The 20,300-nt window shown below is 39.6% G+C and overlaps 1 protein-coding gene across 6 annotated transcripts in view; it reads left to right on the top strand.

The window, feature by feature from the left end:
• The window catches only part of PDE8B (phosphodiesterase 8B), a 74,134-nt gene extending 55,662 nt beyond the window's left edge, over positions 1-18,472 (top strand). For 4 of the 6 annotated variants that reach the window (XM_064642439.1, XM_064642438.1, XM_064642443.1 and 1 more), the window contains exons 11-22: positions 1,407-1,458; positions 4,386-4,463; positions 5,366-5,445; positions 6,656-6,820; positions 7,613-7,658; positions 8,073-8,208; positions 9,391-9,589; positions 10,506-10,723; positions 11,659-11,794; positions 14,005-14,172; positions 15,755-15,884; positions 16,416-18,472. In XM_064642439.1, coding sequence (XP_064498509.1) covers positions 1,407-1,458; positions 4,386-4,463; positions 5,366-5,445; positions 6,656-6,820; positions 7,613-7,658; positions 8,073-8,208; positions 9,391-9,589; positions 10,506-10,723; positions 11,659-11,794; positions 14,005-14,172; positions 15,755-15,884; positions 16,416-16,531 — 1,524 coding nt within the window. In that variant the 3' untranslated portion in view covers positions 16,532-18,472. The remainder of the gene's footprint in view (positions 1-1,406; positions 1,459-4,385; positions 4,464-5,365; positions 5,446-6,655; positions 6,821-7,612; positions 7,659-8,072; positions 8,209-9,390; positions 9,590-10,505; positions 10,724-11,658; positions 11,795-14,004; positions 14,173-15,754; positions 15,885-16,415) is intronic. The other 2 variants (XM_064642442.1, XM_064642441.1) reach the window with 1 other exon arrangement.
• The last annotated feature ends 1,828 nt before the right edge of the window (positions 18,473-20,300 follow it).

Raw genomic sequence — 20,300 nt, 5'->3', positions numbered from 1 at the left:
GTAGACAGAGATATATATCCATTGGCTCTGAGAGAAGCTCCAGGTTGGGACCAGAATGAGCAGTTCAGATGCATTGTGTCACTGCACCATATCTGATGAGATTCCTTAATCTTACTCTGTATGGACAAGATGATTTCTCTTTGAGTTTCTGCTAGGTTACAAGAGAAGTATTTAAAATTTATTTTTGGAGGAAGAGTCACTTCTTATGTTCCCTTGAACAAAATTTATATGGAACATGAGCACAGGATTTCCCTCTCCTCTTTTTTTTTTTTTTCTCTTCATTACAGAAAACCGTATCTGAATTTTATGGTTTTTTTCCTTTCCATTTTCTTCTCTTTCCCTTTCACCCTCTTTACCTGCTCCCCTCCACTGCAAAGAGGAAAAGAAGATAGAGTGTCTGCAAGAATGACAGAAAAGAGAATGTGTATCAGAGTATGTGTATACAGAGAGTATGTGTATCTTCTCTAGTGACTGAAGTAAAAAACGTAATGCATTATTTTTAGTCCTTCTCAGTGTCTCTGTTAGCTCTAATGAAATATATAATGTGCTTAATTTTAGAAGGAAGACTTGAGGAACTGACATTTTTGTTCAGGTTTCCTATTAACAGCAAAATACTTTCTTGTAACCATGTAACAAAGGAAAGGGTGAAGTGATTAGCAGGTATTAAATTGCCATTAATTGGAGACTGCTTTTTTTTCTGAGCGGAATGGAAAAGCAGAGGAATATTAATCTGTGTTATTGTAGTCCAAGCAATATGTGTAAATTTTAAGATGATGGAAATATCCTGTGTAAATTCAAAGAAAAGTTTGGAATACCTGTTGTTGGAGCTACCGAAGTTCTCTCAGAAGCACAAATAATTAAAATTTTTCATGAGAATGATTAAAAATTACTTGGAAATAAAGTTCCGATGAATGACACCTACCTCTACCTCTCATTTGCCAGAGAGTTGTTTTTATAACTGAGTTTTCTGAAGTCAAGTTTATTAGTGACCTATGAAAGGACACATGCAAAATTAACTTAGATAGTGCTAAGAAAATGGTTTTTTAAAGTGCAAAAATTAATATTTTGGGATTTTTTTTATTTTTTGCATTTCTTTTTTTCAGGTTCATATGCAATTTGCACTTAAAACAACACCTAAAAAGAATATCCGTTCTCTTGCAAACACAGGCATTAAACAGGAACTTAGTATATAAAAGCACTATTGTATCTGCAATTATCTGCATGACATATCTGTTTCCTTTCATATTATTTCTCTACATCTAACTGCACCTAAAGAAGAGTCTTTGCCATACACCTTCTTTTTAAAAACAACTGAATGGAAAATTCTGGATAAGAACAGTGTTGAATGTAGCCTGTTTATTTTTGTATTCTTCTGCCTTACATACATATTTTACTCCAATCTTCAGGTCTACAAGAGTCACCATGAAGAGAAGTACACTGGAGACAATTCTCAATCAGGTTAGAATACTTTTACCTCAGTATGCTGCTGTGCTGGAGGTCATGGCAGGGTTCTTTCCCTCTGTCCAGTCAGTAGTCAGAGCTGATGGTCAGTGACGGATGCCAGCTGCCACTGATGTTGCACCATGAATTGCATTTATAATCCATAATCAATAACCAGTAACAATATAATCAACAATAATTCAGTCTCCTGTGCAGAGCTCTTGCTGTGCATTTGAAGTCAGGATGCATTGCTCTTCATTGTATTAAAACACTGTGTCTGATCCTGAGGCTGGTGTACCTTGGCACCCCTTTGTGTTTGAAATGTGGAATGTGCTGATTTGTGCCAGCACACCTGCCCTAGTGTTTCCAAGTTTAGGACCTGTCAGCAGGCCACTGGTTTGGCCCCAGCACAGCGCTAAGACAGTTGTCTGAGGTGTCCAGGCCTGAGCTAGTCAGTTTGTCAGTGGTGAGTTGTTGCAGGATGTCTGCAAAACCCTTGCCCTGGGTCTCAGGTGTGCTTACTTACTTGTGGACAGCACATTCCAGCTCTCATGGACTTCTGCAGACAGCTTTTGACTAAAAGTGTGGAGCATAAGGGGATAGATAATCCCTTCTTCCAGTGCTGTGTAGTATTTGGAGTAACACTTTTGCCTGAAGGAGGAGGCACCAAAGGCCAATTTTAAGCTTGTGACTCCAGTAATCTCAGCCAGACGCAGCACTGATGTCTTACTATGAGTGAACAGGTTCTCATGCACTATTACCTTCTGGCACTTGAGGCTGTTCCTGCTTTGAAAGATGGACAACATTGCTGTGCAATGTCAGGCAGCTTCTGATTTTCATATGGGAAGAGGATATAACATACCACAAATGTTAAACAATGACTGTTTAACATCTCCTGCTTTTTCAAGTAGCCCAGGATGCATACAAACAACAGAGAGCTCTGTGATGCCAAACAGCAGTGAGCAGGGGGAAGAAGAGACAATATATAACTGGCTGCTCTCATTCCCATTGCTGCCATTAGAACTGATCCACAGTATGTTCAACTGCTTACTCCCATGTCCCTGTAATAAAAGCAGATTTTCTTCTCACTGTTTCTTTCCTGCAAACAAGAAGGTGAGAAAGCCTATGAATTAAGCCAAAGGACAACTATGACTAGTTAAAACATTTTTACTAGCTTACTAATATTTTAGGTTTGCTCATTTTTGTGACAGATTTACACAAGACTTGGAAGCCCCATCCCATTGATGCCATGTTGATGACTAAGGTGCAGTGAATGCAGACAAACTTAGAGCATGTGACGTAGGTTATCCTTCCCTGAGGTCCATGGCTGTGCTCCAAGAATAAATTTCCAGAACTTATCCATGGGCATATACCAGTATGTGATGAGCATAGAAAAGTAATCCATGATATTGTGCTGTTTGTGATGGTGTGATTTGTACCAAATCTGGATGATGAGATATTCTGCTCACTAGGTGAAGAAAAATTTTTTATTTAGGCATTGAAATATTTACAGATGAAATTGTAGAATGGCAGAGAGTAGCTTTTAGGTGCCTGTCACTCTTGGGGTGGCACTAGCAAAATTTCTGACTTGCTAGTTGGCATTTAACACAAGGAGAGTTGTCAACTATAGCCACTCACAGCTATGTTTATGTGTAAATCCTTGCTCCCACTCTAGTGCCTTATGATAAACTAATCCAAATGTTAATGCAGGAATGGGGTTTCTAAGAGGAGTACTATAAAATAAATAAATAAAATGATTTAACATGCATTAGTTATGCCCTGCTCTTAGATGTCAACAGAGGAAAATGCTTTCAGTTTCTCCAGTTTGGACTACAGCAAAATAAGAAGACCTAAGCTATCTTATAAATCTGTAGTAGAAAAAGAGAATTAAGGCAGAAACTGTATTTCAGTAATTTTTAAGATGGACAGACTTTTAATTCTGGAGAATCATATATTAACATTTTATTTTGCTAAAGACAGGCTGCCTACATCCTGTCTTGTGACATGGTCTTTATGTTAAGAATATCAATGTCATGATATTTCTGATTCTTCAGATGGTTTTATCTGCTTTTAAAAGCTTACTAGGGTCTCTGATCCTTGAGTGGCATTTCAGGCACTCTTGCAAAGAGGTGAATAGATGCATGGTTGTTGTTTTTCAACAGTAGGGAGAACTGAAGATTGTAATGTTTTGGAGGAAAATTAAATTTTACCACATCTTCTTTTTTTTTTTTTTTTTTTTTTTTTGAGGCTCTTTCCTGGTATTTCATCCAGCTTTTGAATTTGGCTGGATGTGATAATTTCTCTTGCTTTAGCAAACATTAGTTTCAAGAATAACAGCTTTTTGCATGGTTAATTTTCACAGCAACCAAACTGCTTGTTTATAATCATTCTCAGCATGCTAGATTTTTCTTTAACACAGCGTACAAAAAATTACTGTAAATAAAAGCAAAAGCTGTCTGAGTCTGAATTATGCTTGGGCTTGAACAGTGTAGACTGAGATGGGACTTTCCTCACTTGGCTAAAGTTTTAGGCTGTTAAACTCAGTCTTGTTCAGTGGCTGATGGGAAGCAAAAGGGCCTTGCAGGAGGGGTTCAACGCACCTGCCTGAGACATCTCTCCTGAAGCAGGTTCTCTGATAACCACCTTAGACACCAACAGCCTGCAAGACTGCTGCTTTTAGGAAGCTAAACTTAGGTGAAGCAAGTCTCCCGTTCCATAAGGCATCTTGACTTCCTTGTGAAGCACCTTTCCAGGTGACTTCGGACATGTTGCTTTAAATTGATAGACACTGAGTTCCTTGTTCTGATGTGCAGAGATTACAGTATTTCCCCTGCTTATGTCGTATTTTTAAGATCATGTAATTAAATTTTCATAACTTTAGATGGAAGAAGCTTTGTAGATGTTTTACTTGATGCATTTTTAAAGCTTTTGTTTTGTATTTACAGAATCCAATTCCTACAAATGCAAGAACAGAAGGAAAGACTCAGTTGATGTTAAGTCAATAACATCTCAAAGTAGTGATGGTAAGAAAGTAAACTGTCAAGAATTATTATATATTGATATACAATATTATAAATATATATATATTTACAAATAAAGAAAGAACAGACTTGGCCTAGGCAATAAAACTGCAGAAGATGAACCAGATTCATAGCTGATTAAAGAGAAATTACTCCATCTTTTTATAACTGCTGCAAAATTTCTTTCTTCTAATTTACAAAACAGTGCCCCAGCCACGAGTACCACCATTGCTATATGATGCATGGCAGTGCAGAGTGCCTTCATAGAGAGGAGTGGCTGTGCCAAGGGATAGGAGAAGCCTTCTAAAAGTGTGTGATGAAGCGTTAGTGCCACCTCCCTCAGAAAGCTTCAGCTTGTGCTCCTGAACCAGTATTTTTGTTTTATTAGTGTTGAACATGAAGGGATTTATTGCTGCTGGTTACTTGAGAGCAGTACTTCTACTCCTGATCCCCTTTGTGACTGGTTGCTGGGGCTGGGACGGTGGTGGCAGAGATTATTTTCTGCCTCTCTGTGTAATGAGGGAAGGACAGCTTATGGGAAGCAAGAATGGGTTTCATGAGACCAGTTGTATCACCAAGATGAGGGACTTACACACACACTCACAGGAGGAGCCATGTCTGACAGAGACTCACTGCAATCAAAGAGCAACTGGCAGGTACTGGGCATGAAGCATAATAGGTACAGCTTCATTCCGAAGTGAAGGACGCATGGAAAATCTGATAGTAAAAGTAAGGGGTGCTGCCAAGGAGGTCAACAACAGAGCAAGAAATGAAACAGTAAAGTAAGAACCTGCAGGAGGAAATACAGAAGTGGAACATGAGGCTGGATTATGTTGTGCTGTTCCCCAGCCTTCTGCTCTTTAAATGCTGTCATCTGATTTATAGTCTGTGGCTCTCTTGAACAGCAGCTCCAAGTTTACAGACCCGACGGTACTCTTCAATGGCAAGGATTCACTCAATGACCATAGAAGCTCCTATCACAAAGGTGAGTCCTGAGCACTGACTTTTCCACAATCTCAGGAGTCTAGAGTTGCTCTCATAGGGAAGTATGTAGTTGGTGAACAGACAACCAGAGGTTTCCTGCACTTTGTATTTAACAGTATAATATAAATAACTTTTTTTATCCATACTACTTTCTACATCTCATCATTGCATTCCAAATCCTAGTCATAAAGAAAGAATATGAAACAGGGGGAAAGTATGCCCTTGTTAGATGCACTGCTGCTAGCAGGAAGGGGACACTGTTCTGTTGGGCTGTGTATGTGTAGGAGGATGTGCTTCCAGTCTCACCTTTGCTCTTGCTATTGATATTTATAAGATAGCACATAGAGGAGGGAGCACCTGCACCATGTTCTGTCTCCCCCACTTTCCTGCAGTCTTTTGTTCACTGTGTTACACAAAACTCTGTCGCAAACCAGCTGCATAGTCACTTGTAACACACACCAGCTATCTCCCACCCTCATTTTTAATTCTCTCCCCATCTGTTCTTGCTCTCATCAAGCACTTACTTCCCAGTACTACTGTGACTGTAAGAACTTTTCCTTATCCTCAGTCATACCTGCAGGGAGGCCTGTAGTGCCCTTGCAACAGCCCCTGATTGCTGGAGAAGACAGCACTGGGGCTTTCTTCCGCTCAGTCCTGGCAGAGCCAGGAGCAGCCTTTGCTGCTGCTGTCATTGCTGCATTCCCAGATTGTGGCTGAGGCACAAGGTGGGGGTTCAAACAGCCATCCTCTTCTTCTATAGCCAAGCTCTTTCTGCTCTCTGCCCTTTATTTTTCATGCAGAAAACTAAGGCTTTACATCCTATGTCAGGATATCTGAGTCACATCCAGGAATTTACTTGTTTGTTTGGGTTTTCCTCTAGGGATTGAATGATTGCTTCAGAGCAGAACTGGATACGCTGAAGGACTGGGACATTGCTAGTTTTTGGTCCACCCACTTGCAACTATTTCAGATATTTCACACCCTTCTGCTTTCACTTCCCAGGAGTCTGACAATTAAAAATAGTAGATGGATACCAGGAAATCTGAGCACAAATTTACATTTTCAGAGTTGTACTTCAAGGGTTGGGAGAATTTGCACTCCATTTGCTAAATGAGAATTAGCATAATCAAGTCAAGAATAAAGAGTTTGTAATAAGAAAAGAAAAAAATGCCATTCACTTTTCTTTGCCTGCCTCCTTAATCTGCTTTCAGGTTATTAACATAATTAATGCTGCCCAGGAAAACAGCCCCATCTCAGTAGCAGAGGCCTTGGACAGAGTTCTGGAAATCCTGCGGACAACAGAGCTTTACTCCCCTCAGCTAGGTACCAAAGATGAAGATCCTCACACAAGTGATCTTGTTGGAGGTCTGATGACTGTGAGTAAAATTAGTAAAGATGAAGTTACTACTGTAAGTGTCCTATACCACCCTTCAGTGCTCTGCTGTGCTAAAATGTCCCAAGCAATGGGAAGGGGATTCATCACCATTTCACTTTAGGATTTCGACCTCTTTATCAGCAGTAGGCACTAAGATGTAGTAAGATATGGCCACAACTCAGTCCATTGGGTGCATTCATCCTCATATTTAAGTGAACAGGGTTGCCACTAGAAACTGTATCATCCAGTCTGATTTGTCTCAGGAGATACTGAAGGAGATACCTTTTAGAAACTCTAGAAGCTTAGATGGAATTAGAGGGATTGCTCTACAGCTGGTCCAGTGTAGGAGTGAGGTTGCTTTAGACAGGTTCTCACTTTGGTCCTGTAACAGCAGCAAGAGACAGACTGTCTATATTTCATCAAGGATTTACTCATTTTTTAATGTACACTAAGCTAATTCCTGCCAAAATAATATAAAGAAAATGAAAAATAAGTTATAGTGGCTAATTTGAATGATGAAATCCTGCAGGTGCCAAAGAAAGGGTCAAAGAGGGCAATATACTGTATAGTTAATAACATCCTTTCTGGAGATCTCATACCAGTCTTCTTGGGATCCTTTCATGTCTGTTTTGAAAAATCTTAAAACAAGGATGGTGCTTATAATGCTACAGTAAGAGCAGTGGTTTTAGTACCCAGGAATAGCAGCTAAAGAGAAAATGCATGTAGTGTTTTTGCAACTAGTGATGCATGGTCACTCTGCCTAAAACTTATGATAAACTTGTTTTTTTTCCAGGATGGCTTGAGAAGACTGTCAGGAAATGAGTATGTGTTTTCTAAGAGTAAGCCACCGTTTTAAACTTCCTTTGCATGTGTGACTTCCTTTGTCAACGCTGCTGACATACAGCTTCAGGCTTATTTGCAGTGGCATATATGCCTTTGGAAATGGTTGGCAGAACTTGCAGAACAAGTGCTAGATTGCCTCCATTTTGGAGTTGAAGCAGGTTCAAATAATTAAAATAAGGCATTTCAAGATGTTAGCAAAAAAATTGTCAAAGAAATGTTCACTGATCTTTTTGGTTAATGTTCAAACGTAATAAACTTTATATTATAGGCATTTACAGACTTTTTCATGTAAGGAAAAGGTTGTTTTTCTTGAAAAAGAGTTGTTTTCTAAATGGAATTCTGCAGGGGGTTGCAGTAGTGTAGGGGGAATAATCCAGAAATGTGTTGATTCCCAAATTCCATTTCAACAGATGTGAACCTGAGCCACAGTCACCTTCCAGTGCCAAACACCATCAATGATGTTCCACCCTGTATTGCACAGCTCCTAGATAATGAGGAAACCTGGGACTTCAATATTTTTGAGTTGGAGGCTGTTACAAATAAAAGGTACTGGACTCCTTGCCCTAGGTGCCCAGAGAAAGGCTGTTGATGAGCTGTAGCAGAAAGCGCTTTGCTCTGGAAAAACTGAAGCAAGACATAGTAAATCTGTGACAGCTGTTTTGCTTGACTTACGTCCACTCTATCCAGGTGACACTGTTTGGCACAGTCTGATGTTGCTACATGCTAGATTTCCTGCAGACGCCTCTTTTTCCTGCTCATGTAAAAATGGTCATGCTGGAAAAAGGAAGCCTCTTCCCTCCCTCACCTAAATCATTCTATGATTTGGGAAGGTCTGAGGCAACTGTGGCTTTTGATTATAGGGATAAAAAAATGGAATGGAGGACAAACCAGTGATACGATCAAGAGACATCAGTATTTTTGAGGTCATGCAGACTGCAAAAATAATCATGTCACCCACAGAGAAAAGTGGTTTTCATTCCAAGACACAAAGAATCAGAGACTATCCAGTCTTCTGTACACTCTTTGCAGAAAATGGCCATTTTAGGAATGTGCCTGGGTTTAATCTGCAGATGCTGGGTTTTGATTATCCCTTTCTCAGCTCAGAGGCTCTGCAGATCATCTCGTATGAGTGAGAAATATGACTGATGGACTGTCACAGGCAATGCAGTGTAAATGATAACCCAGAGTGGATCTGGATTTAAGAACCAAAAAGATTAGAGGTTTTATATTTACTGTTTCACACATGGACTGCCCATCATTACACACACACACACACACATATACACACACAGCAGTTTACATTTGATATTTGACCTTTTTTTGTCTTATGGCTTCTTAGTCTTTGGGATGTCTCCATGTCGTGTTCAAAGACTGCTTTTCCTCCTCAGGAAAAAAATAAATGTATTTTTTTTTGATTGACAGATACTTAAAACCACAAAAGACTTGGGCTTTTAAGATGTTTTTTCTGAAGCCACAGGAACTGTTCAAACTCTAATGGAACTGCAGCATTTCCACAAAACATATTAAAATAATGTCTAAAAGGATGGTAGATACAATAATTTGTAACCTTGGCCAGGCTTTTGAGAGGCTATAGATGTGCAATTTAAAAATGTTTAACATTCCCCACCCTTTTTAAGGTCTTGTTGTTTTCTTCATCAAATATATTGCTTTTAGAACAACACAAGTTCCTATTTTACAACAGTGCTTTTTTCTTCTATTGTTTTTCAGGCCATTAGTGTATTTGGGCTTAAAAGTTTTTGCCCGGTTTGGGGTCTCTGAGTTTTTAAACTGCTCAGAAGTAACGCTGCGGGCATGGCTGCAGGTCATTGAAGCCAACTACCATTCCTCCAACTCCTACCACAACTCCACACACGCAGCAGATGTCCTGCATGCTACCGCCTTCTTCCTTGGCAAGGAGAGAGTTAAGGTAGAACCCTCACCTAGGAGTCCTCTGGGCTAGGGTTTCAGTGTGTTTACCATTTTATGTGTGTCATCCAAAAGTCACATGTTTAAATAATTGTCCTGGCTTCATAAACTCTCTCTGCCCATGAAGTCTTCCTGTGAAGCCAGCAAGCCCATACAGTTTCTCTGAAGTCTGTTTATACAAATTAGTTTTTTTAAGTAGCAATAATGGGGGTGGGGAGGGAACCTGGCTCTTTTCTCTGTCTTGGTTAGTAACAGCTCTTAATAAAGTTTTGCAAAAGCTTTGGAGAGGGAAGTGTGAGCTATTCTCCCTGGTACCCAATGATAGGATGAGTGGGAATGGTTCAGAGCTGTGCCAGGGGAGGTTCAGATTGGACATTAGTAAGCATTTCTTTACTGAGTGGTCACAGGCTTCATAGAAAGGTGGTTGATGCCCTGATCCTGTTAGTGTTTAAGGGCATTTGGGCAACAACATGCTTTAACTTTTGGTCAGCCCCAAAGTGGTCAGGCAGTTGGGCTAATGATCGTTGTAGGTCACTTCCAACTGAAACAGTCTGTCCCACTGTATCCTAAGATTAAAGGTGTGTAGAGGCAGAGGCAGTACAGATGCATTCAGGCAAGCACACACAGATGTGTGTGATAGATCTAGATGATCTATCCATTAGAGAATTTTATGCCAAGATATTGATTAGGTGACAGCATAGTAAAAAGCTTCTTTAAAGAAAAGAGTATATGGGTAGGGGTGGGAGTGAGAGTTTTGTAGTAGTTAATCTGTGGGCACACTGAGTGGAAAATGATTGCAAGGAGGTAGGATCCTTACACTGAAGCTTATGTTTGCATAATCAAGGGTACCTAGAAATGATCAGAAAATATTTACCGTAATTTTTGTGCCACATCATAATTTTTCTCTCTTCCTGTAGGGAAGTCTGGACCATTTAGATGAGGTAGCTGCATTAATAGCTGCCACCATTCATGATGTAGACCACCCTGGACGGACCAACTCTTTCCTGTGCAATGCAGGCAGTGAATTAGCTGTCCTTTACAATGATACAGCTGTATTAGAGAGTCATCACACAGCACTGGCGTTTCAGCTTACAACTAAAGACAGCAAATGCAACATTTTCAAGAATATTGATAGGTGTGTCTTCTGGCAAAGAGGAGTGCCCGTGTGTGGATTGCTTGTTTGGCAGTTTTAGTTTGGGGCAGACTGAGAGCCTACATTCTAAACAAGAATATACAGTTTAAATACAGATATTAATATTTAACCTCTTCCAGAATCCCATGCAGACATAATTTTGAAAAAAAGCTTTCATTTCCCCCTTCACTGCCCCTTCCAATTTGTAATTTTTGGAATCATATAGAGATGTTCAATAATCTTTTCTGGATTACATTAACATGGTCCAGTTGACAACCTCAAGACTGCATTTTGGCCCACGGACTTTTGGTTGCAGAAGCCTAGAAATTACTTTTCTGTGGTATATTTTTCCACCCCAGCAGCTAGATGGTGCATGCTGTGTCTGCACAAGGTCCTATGCTTCCAAGCACTACTGCATTCACATGGGGCAGAACGGGTAGTGGCAGACCAACACGAAGTTCTGGGAGATCTGGAGGCTCCCTGTGGCATGCTGTAGCCTGAGAATTCCATTGCATGAGCCTAACTTTTGCAAGGGAAACAGAGGGAAACAGATCTGAAAGGGAAACAGCCTGACCCCAAACAGCACTGTTTTTGAAAAACCTGAGCTTTGAGTTCCAAGCTAGCATGCAGTCACATGGATGTATTGGTGCCATTCCTGGACAACTTGTCTTAGTGTTACAGCATTATGAAACTGAGTTGTAAATTTTTACTAACCTCAGGGGATTGATTTTCATCAGGCAAAAATAACAGAGCTAGAGGAACCCAGAGAGGAACGATCTAGTCCATTCCTCCATCCCTAGACTGTTCCTGTCTCTGAAGGTGCCAGCTCACATGGTGAGCCCTTGAGCAGCATTTTGCAGCACTGCCTAGGCAGGTATGAGGAAAGGACAGAGCTCTGTCTGGCAGGCTTGCGAGCAGGAACTCTTTTTCTTTCCTAGAAATCGCTATCGGACATTGCGCCAGGCCATTATCGATATGGTTTTGGCAACAGAGATGACGAAGCACTTTGAGCATGTGAACAAATTTGTGAACAGTATCAACAAGCCTATGGCACCTGAGGAGACAAGCCCACACGTAAGTGCCTGGGGGACTTTACACCGTCAGGCATTTCAGTTAGGTTCTTCCAAGACAACTTAAAGTATCATTTTCATTCACCTTGATTAATTTGCATTGTGGTAATGCCCAAAATGACAAAACCGGATTTGTGACATCACACATCGAAGTTTGAAAAAATACTTTCATTTTCTCGTTTTCTATGTCTGGCTCTGTCCTTAGCTCATTTAAACATTTCATTTATAAGCTTTGTCTTCAAAGCCATTTGTATTCATAAAATATGCAGGTGGGTGTTGTTTTACATGGAAAATTCTGTGCATGAAGCCAGGTTGGCACTTGTGCCTATGGTCCTGTCTCCAAACAGTGGGATTTGCCTGAGCCTAGGGATGTAACTGAGGAACTTACCTTGATAGTTTTAGGTCTGTGTAATCTAGAGCCTTCAAGGCCTGAAGAATACCTTCCTGAGACCTCTCCACTCCTGACTGTACCAAGAGATGGCCAGGCCTTTATTCCTATCAGTTACACACCCTAATGCTCCAGCCAGGGTATGTTTCATAAGCTGCCTCTGAGTTTCCCATGCCCCTCTTACCTTCTTTTGTTGCCTTTCAAGGCTGAGCATTCAGGGCCTGACAGGGTTCTCCAGAGCAGTGTTACCTGAGGAAAGACTACCTTAGCCCACCTTAGTGAAAATAGTGCTTTGTTGGAAATACTGAAAAAAAAATCAGATAAAATTGAAAGTCAGCGATACTAAAAATAAATAGAAATCGCTTCTGGTAGTTATCTGTAACTGGACTTTTTGCACTGTAGGATGTCAAGGGTACAGAAATCAGTCAGGACTGGTAGGGTTTATGACTTTAGAGACAGCATTATGTCAGTTGAACTGAACTACTTCTAGGAACTGCTGAGCTCCACTCTCCCAACAGTTTGAGCTGGAAATCACAAATGCTGCTGAACTTACCTCACAATAAAACTGCAGCACAGAACCACTTGTACCACAGACTGGTTGTTTTCCCCCAGTATTAAGTTATTCTTTACTGTTAACAGTGGCTCTTTCTATTTTTGTCTTGAACAGCAGTTAAGGTGGAGGGTTAATTTGGCAGGTCTTTGCTGGGCTATCCATGCTGAAAAAGAATTAACTGCTAAACATAAAGTTAGAAGATTAGTGCCTGAACTGGCAAAAGTCACTGCAAAATATCTCTCCATAAACCACAGCGACATTAATTTAGTTGCTGTGGCAGAAAGTACTTATGTTCAGTTTTTGACTCAGGAGTTGAATTTAGCAGTGAAGGGAGAACATAATCACACAAATATTTTGAGAACAATGTTAGTGCCATGATAAGCTGAGGTGCAGGCTTTTTATTACTCCACAAGGAGCATAATATACCTGTGCCCTTCTAAACTATTCAAGACTCAGAATATGATGCCACAGTGGACTTGTAACAACCACCTTGTCACCTCCACATGCTCTCCAGAGCAGTCAGTAAGCAGTTTGATATTTTACTGTCTACCAAGTACAGACTTTCTGCAGTCAGTCTGCTGCCCCTGTGTTTTCTTACTGTTAATCTCGTAGATTACCTAAGACTGCACCCTTGCTCATAACTAAAACCAGAGATGATTCCAGGCTGAGGGTTCAAAGTCTGGCATAAAGAAGGCAGTTTTATGTGTAAATGTTCTGGAACTGAATGTCAGAGCTCTGCTTTTCTGCATATAAAAGTAATGTCAATTGTGCAAGTCAGTTCAGCTCCCTGTGCCTGCCTCAGTTTTCTCATTTAGGAATGAAAATCTAACTCCAGAAACTGCCCTAAGTGAAGCAGTCCCCTAAAATCATCACCCTCAAATTTAAACACTCAGCACTGAGGATCATTTATGAGCTAGCAGTTGGTGGATGCATCTGCTATCATGGTCCTCTTCCAGGAGGACAAGTCTGGGATGCAGAGAAAGGCTCCTACCTGATAAAGAGCCTATAGCTCTTTATTTTACAAACTTAGCTATTAATTCTCAGAATCTTCACAACTGTAATATGTACAGGGGTTACAATTAGTTACTTAGCAAGGCTGTAGTTCTCAGACATCACTTTCTTCTCCAAATTCCTGGTGCTCTGCATGACATTAGAAGGTGGGAGACTGGGTGCCTGCTTACTGCCCCAAGTGCAGTAGAGCTGATAATGACACCCTCACTCCTGCCAGCAGGGGATGTGGCCCCTGGTCACTGTAATCATCTCTGCTTTACAGAGTGAAGGCAGCGACACTGAATGTACAGCCAATATAAAGAATTTTCCAGACAACCAGACACTGATCAAGCGCATGATGATTAAATGTGCAGATGTAGCAAATCCATGTCGCCCTCTAGAGCTATGTATTGAATGGGCAGGGAGGATTTCAGAGGAGTATTTCGCACAGGTACGTATACTTTTATGATTTGACCATTATATTATGTCAGAAAATGCACATCAGCTGCTGATCTGCTGTTCCACACAGGGTCTACTTGGTGTGACCAGAGTCCAGACGTGGTTTTTTTCATTCCCAGCCAGAACTGGCCCATCAGTTTCATGCAGAAGAATTCATGCCAGGCAGTTAGCTAGTTTGCTCACCATGAAGCTCATTGTACAGAATGGTGAAAAGCAAGTTTTACATTTTCAACTTTCTTCATCTGGCCAAAACAAAATGATTTGATTAGTCTTAGTCAATTTAATTGGCTGAAATTCAAGACCGTCACCATTCTAGTTTCTAGTCCCAATGAAGAAGCATGAAGATGCATGTCTGATGCAGCCCTCAGCTGAACCACTGGGATGGCCCTTTCTCTTCTAAGGTAGGACCCAAACTATTGTCAGTGTAGGCAGATGAGTAGTAGAGGCACATGGCCAGTGTAAATACTTATGGCATGGGATCTCTCCAGACAGAACTGAAAGCTCAAGTTCACTTCTTCACATTCATTTTTTTCTGACAGAAATGTACCAGCTTCCTGAAAGTGAAATACTCTTTTTAGTTCTTTATTTGAACAACTGATAAAAATCTTAGCTTTTTTTTTGCCACTAATGGTACAGAAATCAGCAGCTATGAGTGGAAAGACAGAAAAGTGGGCATGCCTACCATCCAAATTCAGATCATACATTTTATAGTTATTACTAAAAGAAAATTGTAGCAAGTACTTAGGACATGTCTGAATTTCATTTTAATCACAGTGAATAAATTCTGTTATGTCCTAAGTAAGATCAAGGATCACTTAGGCTGCATCTCCCTAGCAGTCAAGGTGTCATAAGCTAGTTTTAAATTGCCCAGCTTAGGCACTAGCCTACATGCAGCAATGTGAGGTGCTCAGAACTGTTCTGCTGTTCATTCACCTCATCTGCTAATTTTGAAGACTGCTCTGCTGCTAATTCCAGCATAGGTGCTACCCATACAGCTTAAAATGGGACTTCTTTTTGGTTTGTAATTTAGTTGTAAGAAACAGCTGAGGTGATTTGATCCTCCACCATACTAAGTGCAACAAAACCAGCCCTGTTTCAGTTGCAGACACAGAGTTAAAGGGCATACCTTTACTTCCATTCATCTTATAACTTGATACCAGCAGAGAAAGTAGCCTCAGCAACAGCCTCTTCTTACTTAAAAGACAAATGGTTTGAAACAGCCAGTAGAGAGGTGGAAAAATGGAGAGACCAGTCCTCTGCTAAAGGACTCCGCAACCCTATTTTCCATTTTTTAGCTGGTGTACCCTAATCACATGATTAGATCATTCTGTCTTGCTGGAGCTAAGTGCAATCACAGAACTACAAAAATAAGAGTACTTGTGAAAGGGAAGGGATGTTGATTTCAGTCCCTGTTCCAGATGAAATAACACACATGAAACTGAGGCAGTTCAGCTCAGGGGTTCTAAGGTTTGTGTCAAATCTCCTACTGCAGTTCATCTAATCCCCTGAGCTTTGCTACTCCAGCATGGAAGTCAGCAAAGCTTTAGTGGCTAACTGGAGTTTTGTCTTCTTAGACTGATGAAGAGAAGAGACAGGGTCTGCCTGTTGTAATGCCAGTATTTGACAGAAACACCTGCAGCATCCCCAAGTCTCAGATTTCCTTCATTGATTATTTTATAACAGATATGTTTGATGCATGGGATGGTAAGTACTTCTGCTTACTTCTTCCTCCTTGCTCTGAAGCAGATATTCCTACAGACTAAAATGATTCATCTCAAACTGGCCTTGAGTCCACTTTTTTGAGGGTCGGTACCTGTACATAAGCAGTACAGCACAGGATATTGTGCAGTGATACTGCTGAAGCCTGTTTCACTGCACAAAACACACGCTTTATAAAGTTGAGCACTTACCAAGCAATCTATGTAGAGGAAGAGTAATGGCTTAAAATAAGCTTTTTCTCATCTACTTTTTTTTCCTTTAGCAATGTATTTCTTCTGAGCAGCAGAAACTAAGACCAGTGTGGTTGCATGTTAGCATAATTTAATAAAGTCATCCTGCATTAAGAAAGGGATTTTCTTGAAAGAGAAACACACTAAAAAAATCTTTCCCCTTTTAGTATTAGTTTAAGGAGCTGAAGGAACAAAAGAAGTAGGAGAATGCCAATTTCAGACGACGTCGGGCTGTTCTTCTGCCCATTCTGTATACATAGTACAACTGTTTCTCCTGTTCTTTCAGCATTTGCACATCTCCCTGTTTTGATGCAACACTTGGCTAATAACTATAAACACTGGAAAACACTGGATGATTTAAAGTGCAAGAGTCTGAGGCTTCCATCAGAAAACAACAACTGACACAGAATCAAAAAAAAGACCTCTTGCTCTACCAGTTTCACTGTGAATCACTTACAGACTCTTGGCTACAAAGGGGATGATATTACCTTTCCAGTGGATTAAGACTACGTAACAAGAAGGAAATATTTCACGCATAATTTTTAAGCTTCTCTGAATTCTACAGAAAAGTGTTTTTCAATGAGGCTATATAATCCACAGATGACTAAGTGCTCTTTGGAAATAATATTTTGTGGCAGCAAATGTACTTCTGAAACTTATTTCTAATACTGAATATGCACTTGTTGAATCTTGTAGTTGATACAACTGTATTCACTAACACTTCACACAACGGTTTCTCAGACAGAGGGGCAATGTATTCACCAGGAGAGTGAGAATAGCCTGACAAATAAGCATAAAAATTTCCCACTTATCTCATATAAATTTGTTCCAATTCTATCAATGTTCTTCAGCTCTCTGAACCATACTTCTAAAAAGAATATGCACAGTAGAACAATAAAACCTCAATAAACTGGATATAGTAAAAAACCCAAAGCTGGCACCTTTTAAATCAACCTTCTTATTATTATAGAGATTCTCTCTCAGAGCACCACCTGTTCTTTCTTTTCCATATAAAATCTTGGTAGGAGTCAACGTCCCCTAAAACTGATCATATAATGAAGGAAAATAAGCATGTTCTGTATAGCTGGTGGCATCCCCATGGTTCTCTGCCATCTTACAGACATTATCATGCAAGATTTCATCACATTTTACATGAAAACTATTGTGGCACTTGATCACCATCCTTTTTTTATAAAGTGGAGTTTGTATGCATGGTCATCACTTTTATTAAACTGATCTGAATTTTATGATATGTTCAATATTGTGCTACTTACTTCTAGGATGAACCTGTTGCTTTTTAAAAAAATTTCCAGGTTATAATTTATAACAGCATTACAATTTTTACTGCTTTATCCTCCTAATAAAATGATGTTTTGTTTTGTGATGTAAAAAGTACTTCAAAATATGTAAATAAGTTAGAAATCAAACATAGTTTTTCATTAGTTTTAAGATATTAAATTTATGCTAAGGCTTTCAAAGCACAAATGCATATTTTTGTACATCTCATTTTAATCACAGGCAGAACATGAGTTCAAATTTTAGATTATTCTCGGATTATTCAGTTAATAAATACGAGCAGAACTGCTGATTTTTAACACTGTGCACTCCAGGCTTCAGGCAAGACTGTCAAAGCTGTGGCTGCAGTTGAAGAAGCAGTCCACTCCCCCTACGCTGTATTAAGAATCAAACTGGATAAAGAAAAAAAAAAAAAGGCAAACAGCATTCAGACTGCTGTGGTAACATAGTGACAATGCTGTTTACTGCAGGTAGCTTACATAACGTGCCAACCTTTTTTGTATGTTTTGTACCAAGTTCTGAAACAAAAGGAAACATTCATAAAATGTATGTGCAGAGAAATGTATATAAGCTATATTTTTGTTAGAGTTGTAACAGATCCTTACTTTTGTCATAGCTAAGGCAGGTTGCTGTGTATTAAAATGCTGCGTTGTGTATACTTGAAGAACTGTGTTTCTGGTGAAGCGTGTGTCTTCATTCTTTCCTATTATCTATGGCAACATTCTTCGATGGATTTTTATTCAGATTAGTTGAACGTCTGTTTTCTAATACTGTAAACTGTTTGCTTTTTCCATTTCTTTATTTAGAACTAGTGCTCTCGGTGGTTGTACCTTAACTATTCTGATAACTGAATGCTCACTGCAGCTTGCATTAGAGAAAAGAATTTCCTAAGATTCAAAGCTTAATTTGTTAAATACAGCAACACTGTAAGACCACATCCATGTAAAACATTTCAATTCATAACTTTTGTCACACTTATGTCACAAGAAAAAAAAATGTGAACAGTGGAAGGAATCTAAAAAATAAAGTTCAACTTGTGAACAAGAACTGAGGCCAAGGTGTTAATGTGGAATCAATACATTTGTTGCAAGACCACGTGTTTCTTCCCACAGTCAGACTAAGTAAAAAAAGAGCAATCTCTGTGGAGATAGGTCCTCTTTAGGAGCAAAATAAATCAGCACAGATTAATCGTCATCTGCCAGTTGTGTCAGATCTCCTAGACTAGTCCAGTGACTAACAGCTGCTTGTTTCATGCTATTGTCAGTGCACAGATGTGTAAGACAGTCACCTCAGAGTTGTAAAAGTATTAAGAGTAGGTCTGATATTTACTTTGATGGTGTGAACATACAGAATTCTGTGTTATCGCAAGGTGGAAAAAAGTTTAAAATGACATAAGTAAGAAGTAAAAATTCTCATCTGGTCACCATAATTGTGCTCATTGCACCTCCCAACAGCAAGTGACAAACTCATTTAACAGAGGAATGGGACAGTATACTATTACTATGTTCACTGTTATGCTCAAAGTTCATCTGTAAAACAAAGAACTCAATACTTTCAACTCAACCATCTTTAAAGGAAGAGACCCTTGGGAGATCTATTGCCAATGGAGTGTATCTGAGAACAATGGCACTTTTGATAGATATAAATATTTATACATGCATGTAGGACTATTTAAGGATGAATTACATCCCTGTAAATTGCACAGTGAGTTTTGTGACTAGAACTGTTTAGTTAAATAGGTCTGTTTTCCTACCAGGTATTCACTTAAAAGCAGTCACATAAAAAGGAAATAGTTGTTCTCATGGTATAAGAGAGAATAAAAATATGAGCTTTCTTGTCTCTAGCTATAACTGATGATAGCAGTATTCTCTCCAAATAATCTAATTTTTATAAGCTTTCACTTTAAAGGTTTAGTAACAATGTGTAAACACACACTTTATAAACAACTGAACAGTTCTCAGTTGAAACAAGGCAAAGAGCCAAAATAAAACTTCATCTCCCCAGCTTGTGCTGGGGAAGCCAAAAATGCAATGAAGATCAGGTGAAACGATGCAGACTTAACATGCCTTTCTCTCTCCAGTTTAATATCATAAAACCAGAAGTATGTTATCCTCAGGTGTAATCCAAATGCTTTTCCTAGGCTGGTCAAAAGAAGAGCCAATGAGCAAAGAACATGCAGTTCAAGTTTTAAAACTGATTTAACCTTCCTGAATTGAAAGAAGGCAGCAGTTTAACAATTTCCCCACCTGTTTTGTGGTTTTGAAATAAGTTATTTTGAATTCTCTACTTAAAATAAGATTACCTATAGGTAATTAGTTGACTAAGGTAGGAAAAAAATACAGCTCAAAATCTTATTGTCCCTCTGCTCTACCTTCTAGAGATTATGGTCAGACTCAAGAGGCAAAGCTTGGCTTCTGGGTAGTAGGAGGAAGGCAAGTGCCCATAGCCGCTGGAGGAAGGCAAGTCTAAAAGGCTTCTTGGTTTCTTCCAGGAAACTAGGAGCTTCCTCCTTTTGCTTCTACTCTTGCCAGGATCTACTTAGCCCTTTGTTTTAATTGCATTTACTGCAAACACTGTATCTTAAGTACCAAGTTACACCCTTGTAGTCTCTTGTACTGAAACCAATTCTTATAGATTCAAAGGGAAGAGACGGCATTCAAAAGCTGCACAAGACTTAGTCCTAAACCATTAAGTACTGGATCTTCTGAGTAGACCTGAGGACAGTAGCACCCACTAAGTTCCCAAATTCTCCCTTTCCCTAGCTCTTCTTGTTCAAATGGTAACTTATCACTCATTATCTCATTCTCCCTCACCCTTTCTTTTTATCAGTTCTAGGGTTAACTTTGCTTTTTTTTTGTTGGTTTGTTTGCTTTGG

The sequence above is a fragment of the Pseudopipra pipra genome, chromosome Z (assembly GCF_036250125.1).
Source record: "Pseudopipra pipra isolate bDixPip1 chromosome Z, bDixPip1.hap1, whole genome shotgun sequence".
In the NCBI taxonomy this organism is placed as follows: Eukaryota; Metazoa; Chordata; class Aves; order Passeriformes; family Pipridae; genus Pseudopipra; species Pseudopipra pipra.
The sequence above is the reverse complement of the archived record's forward strand: the minus strand, read 5'-3'. Positions and strand labels throughout refer to the sequence as shown.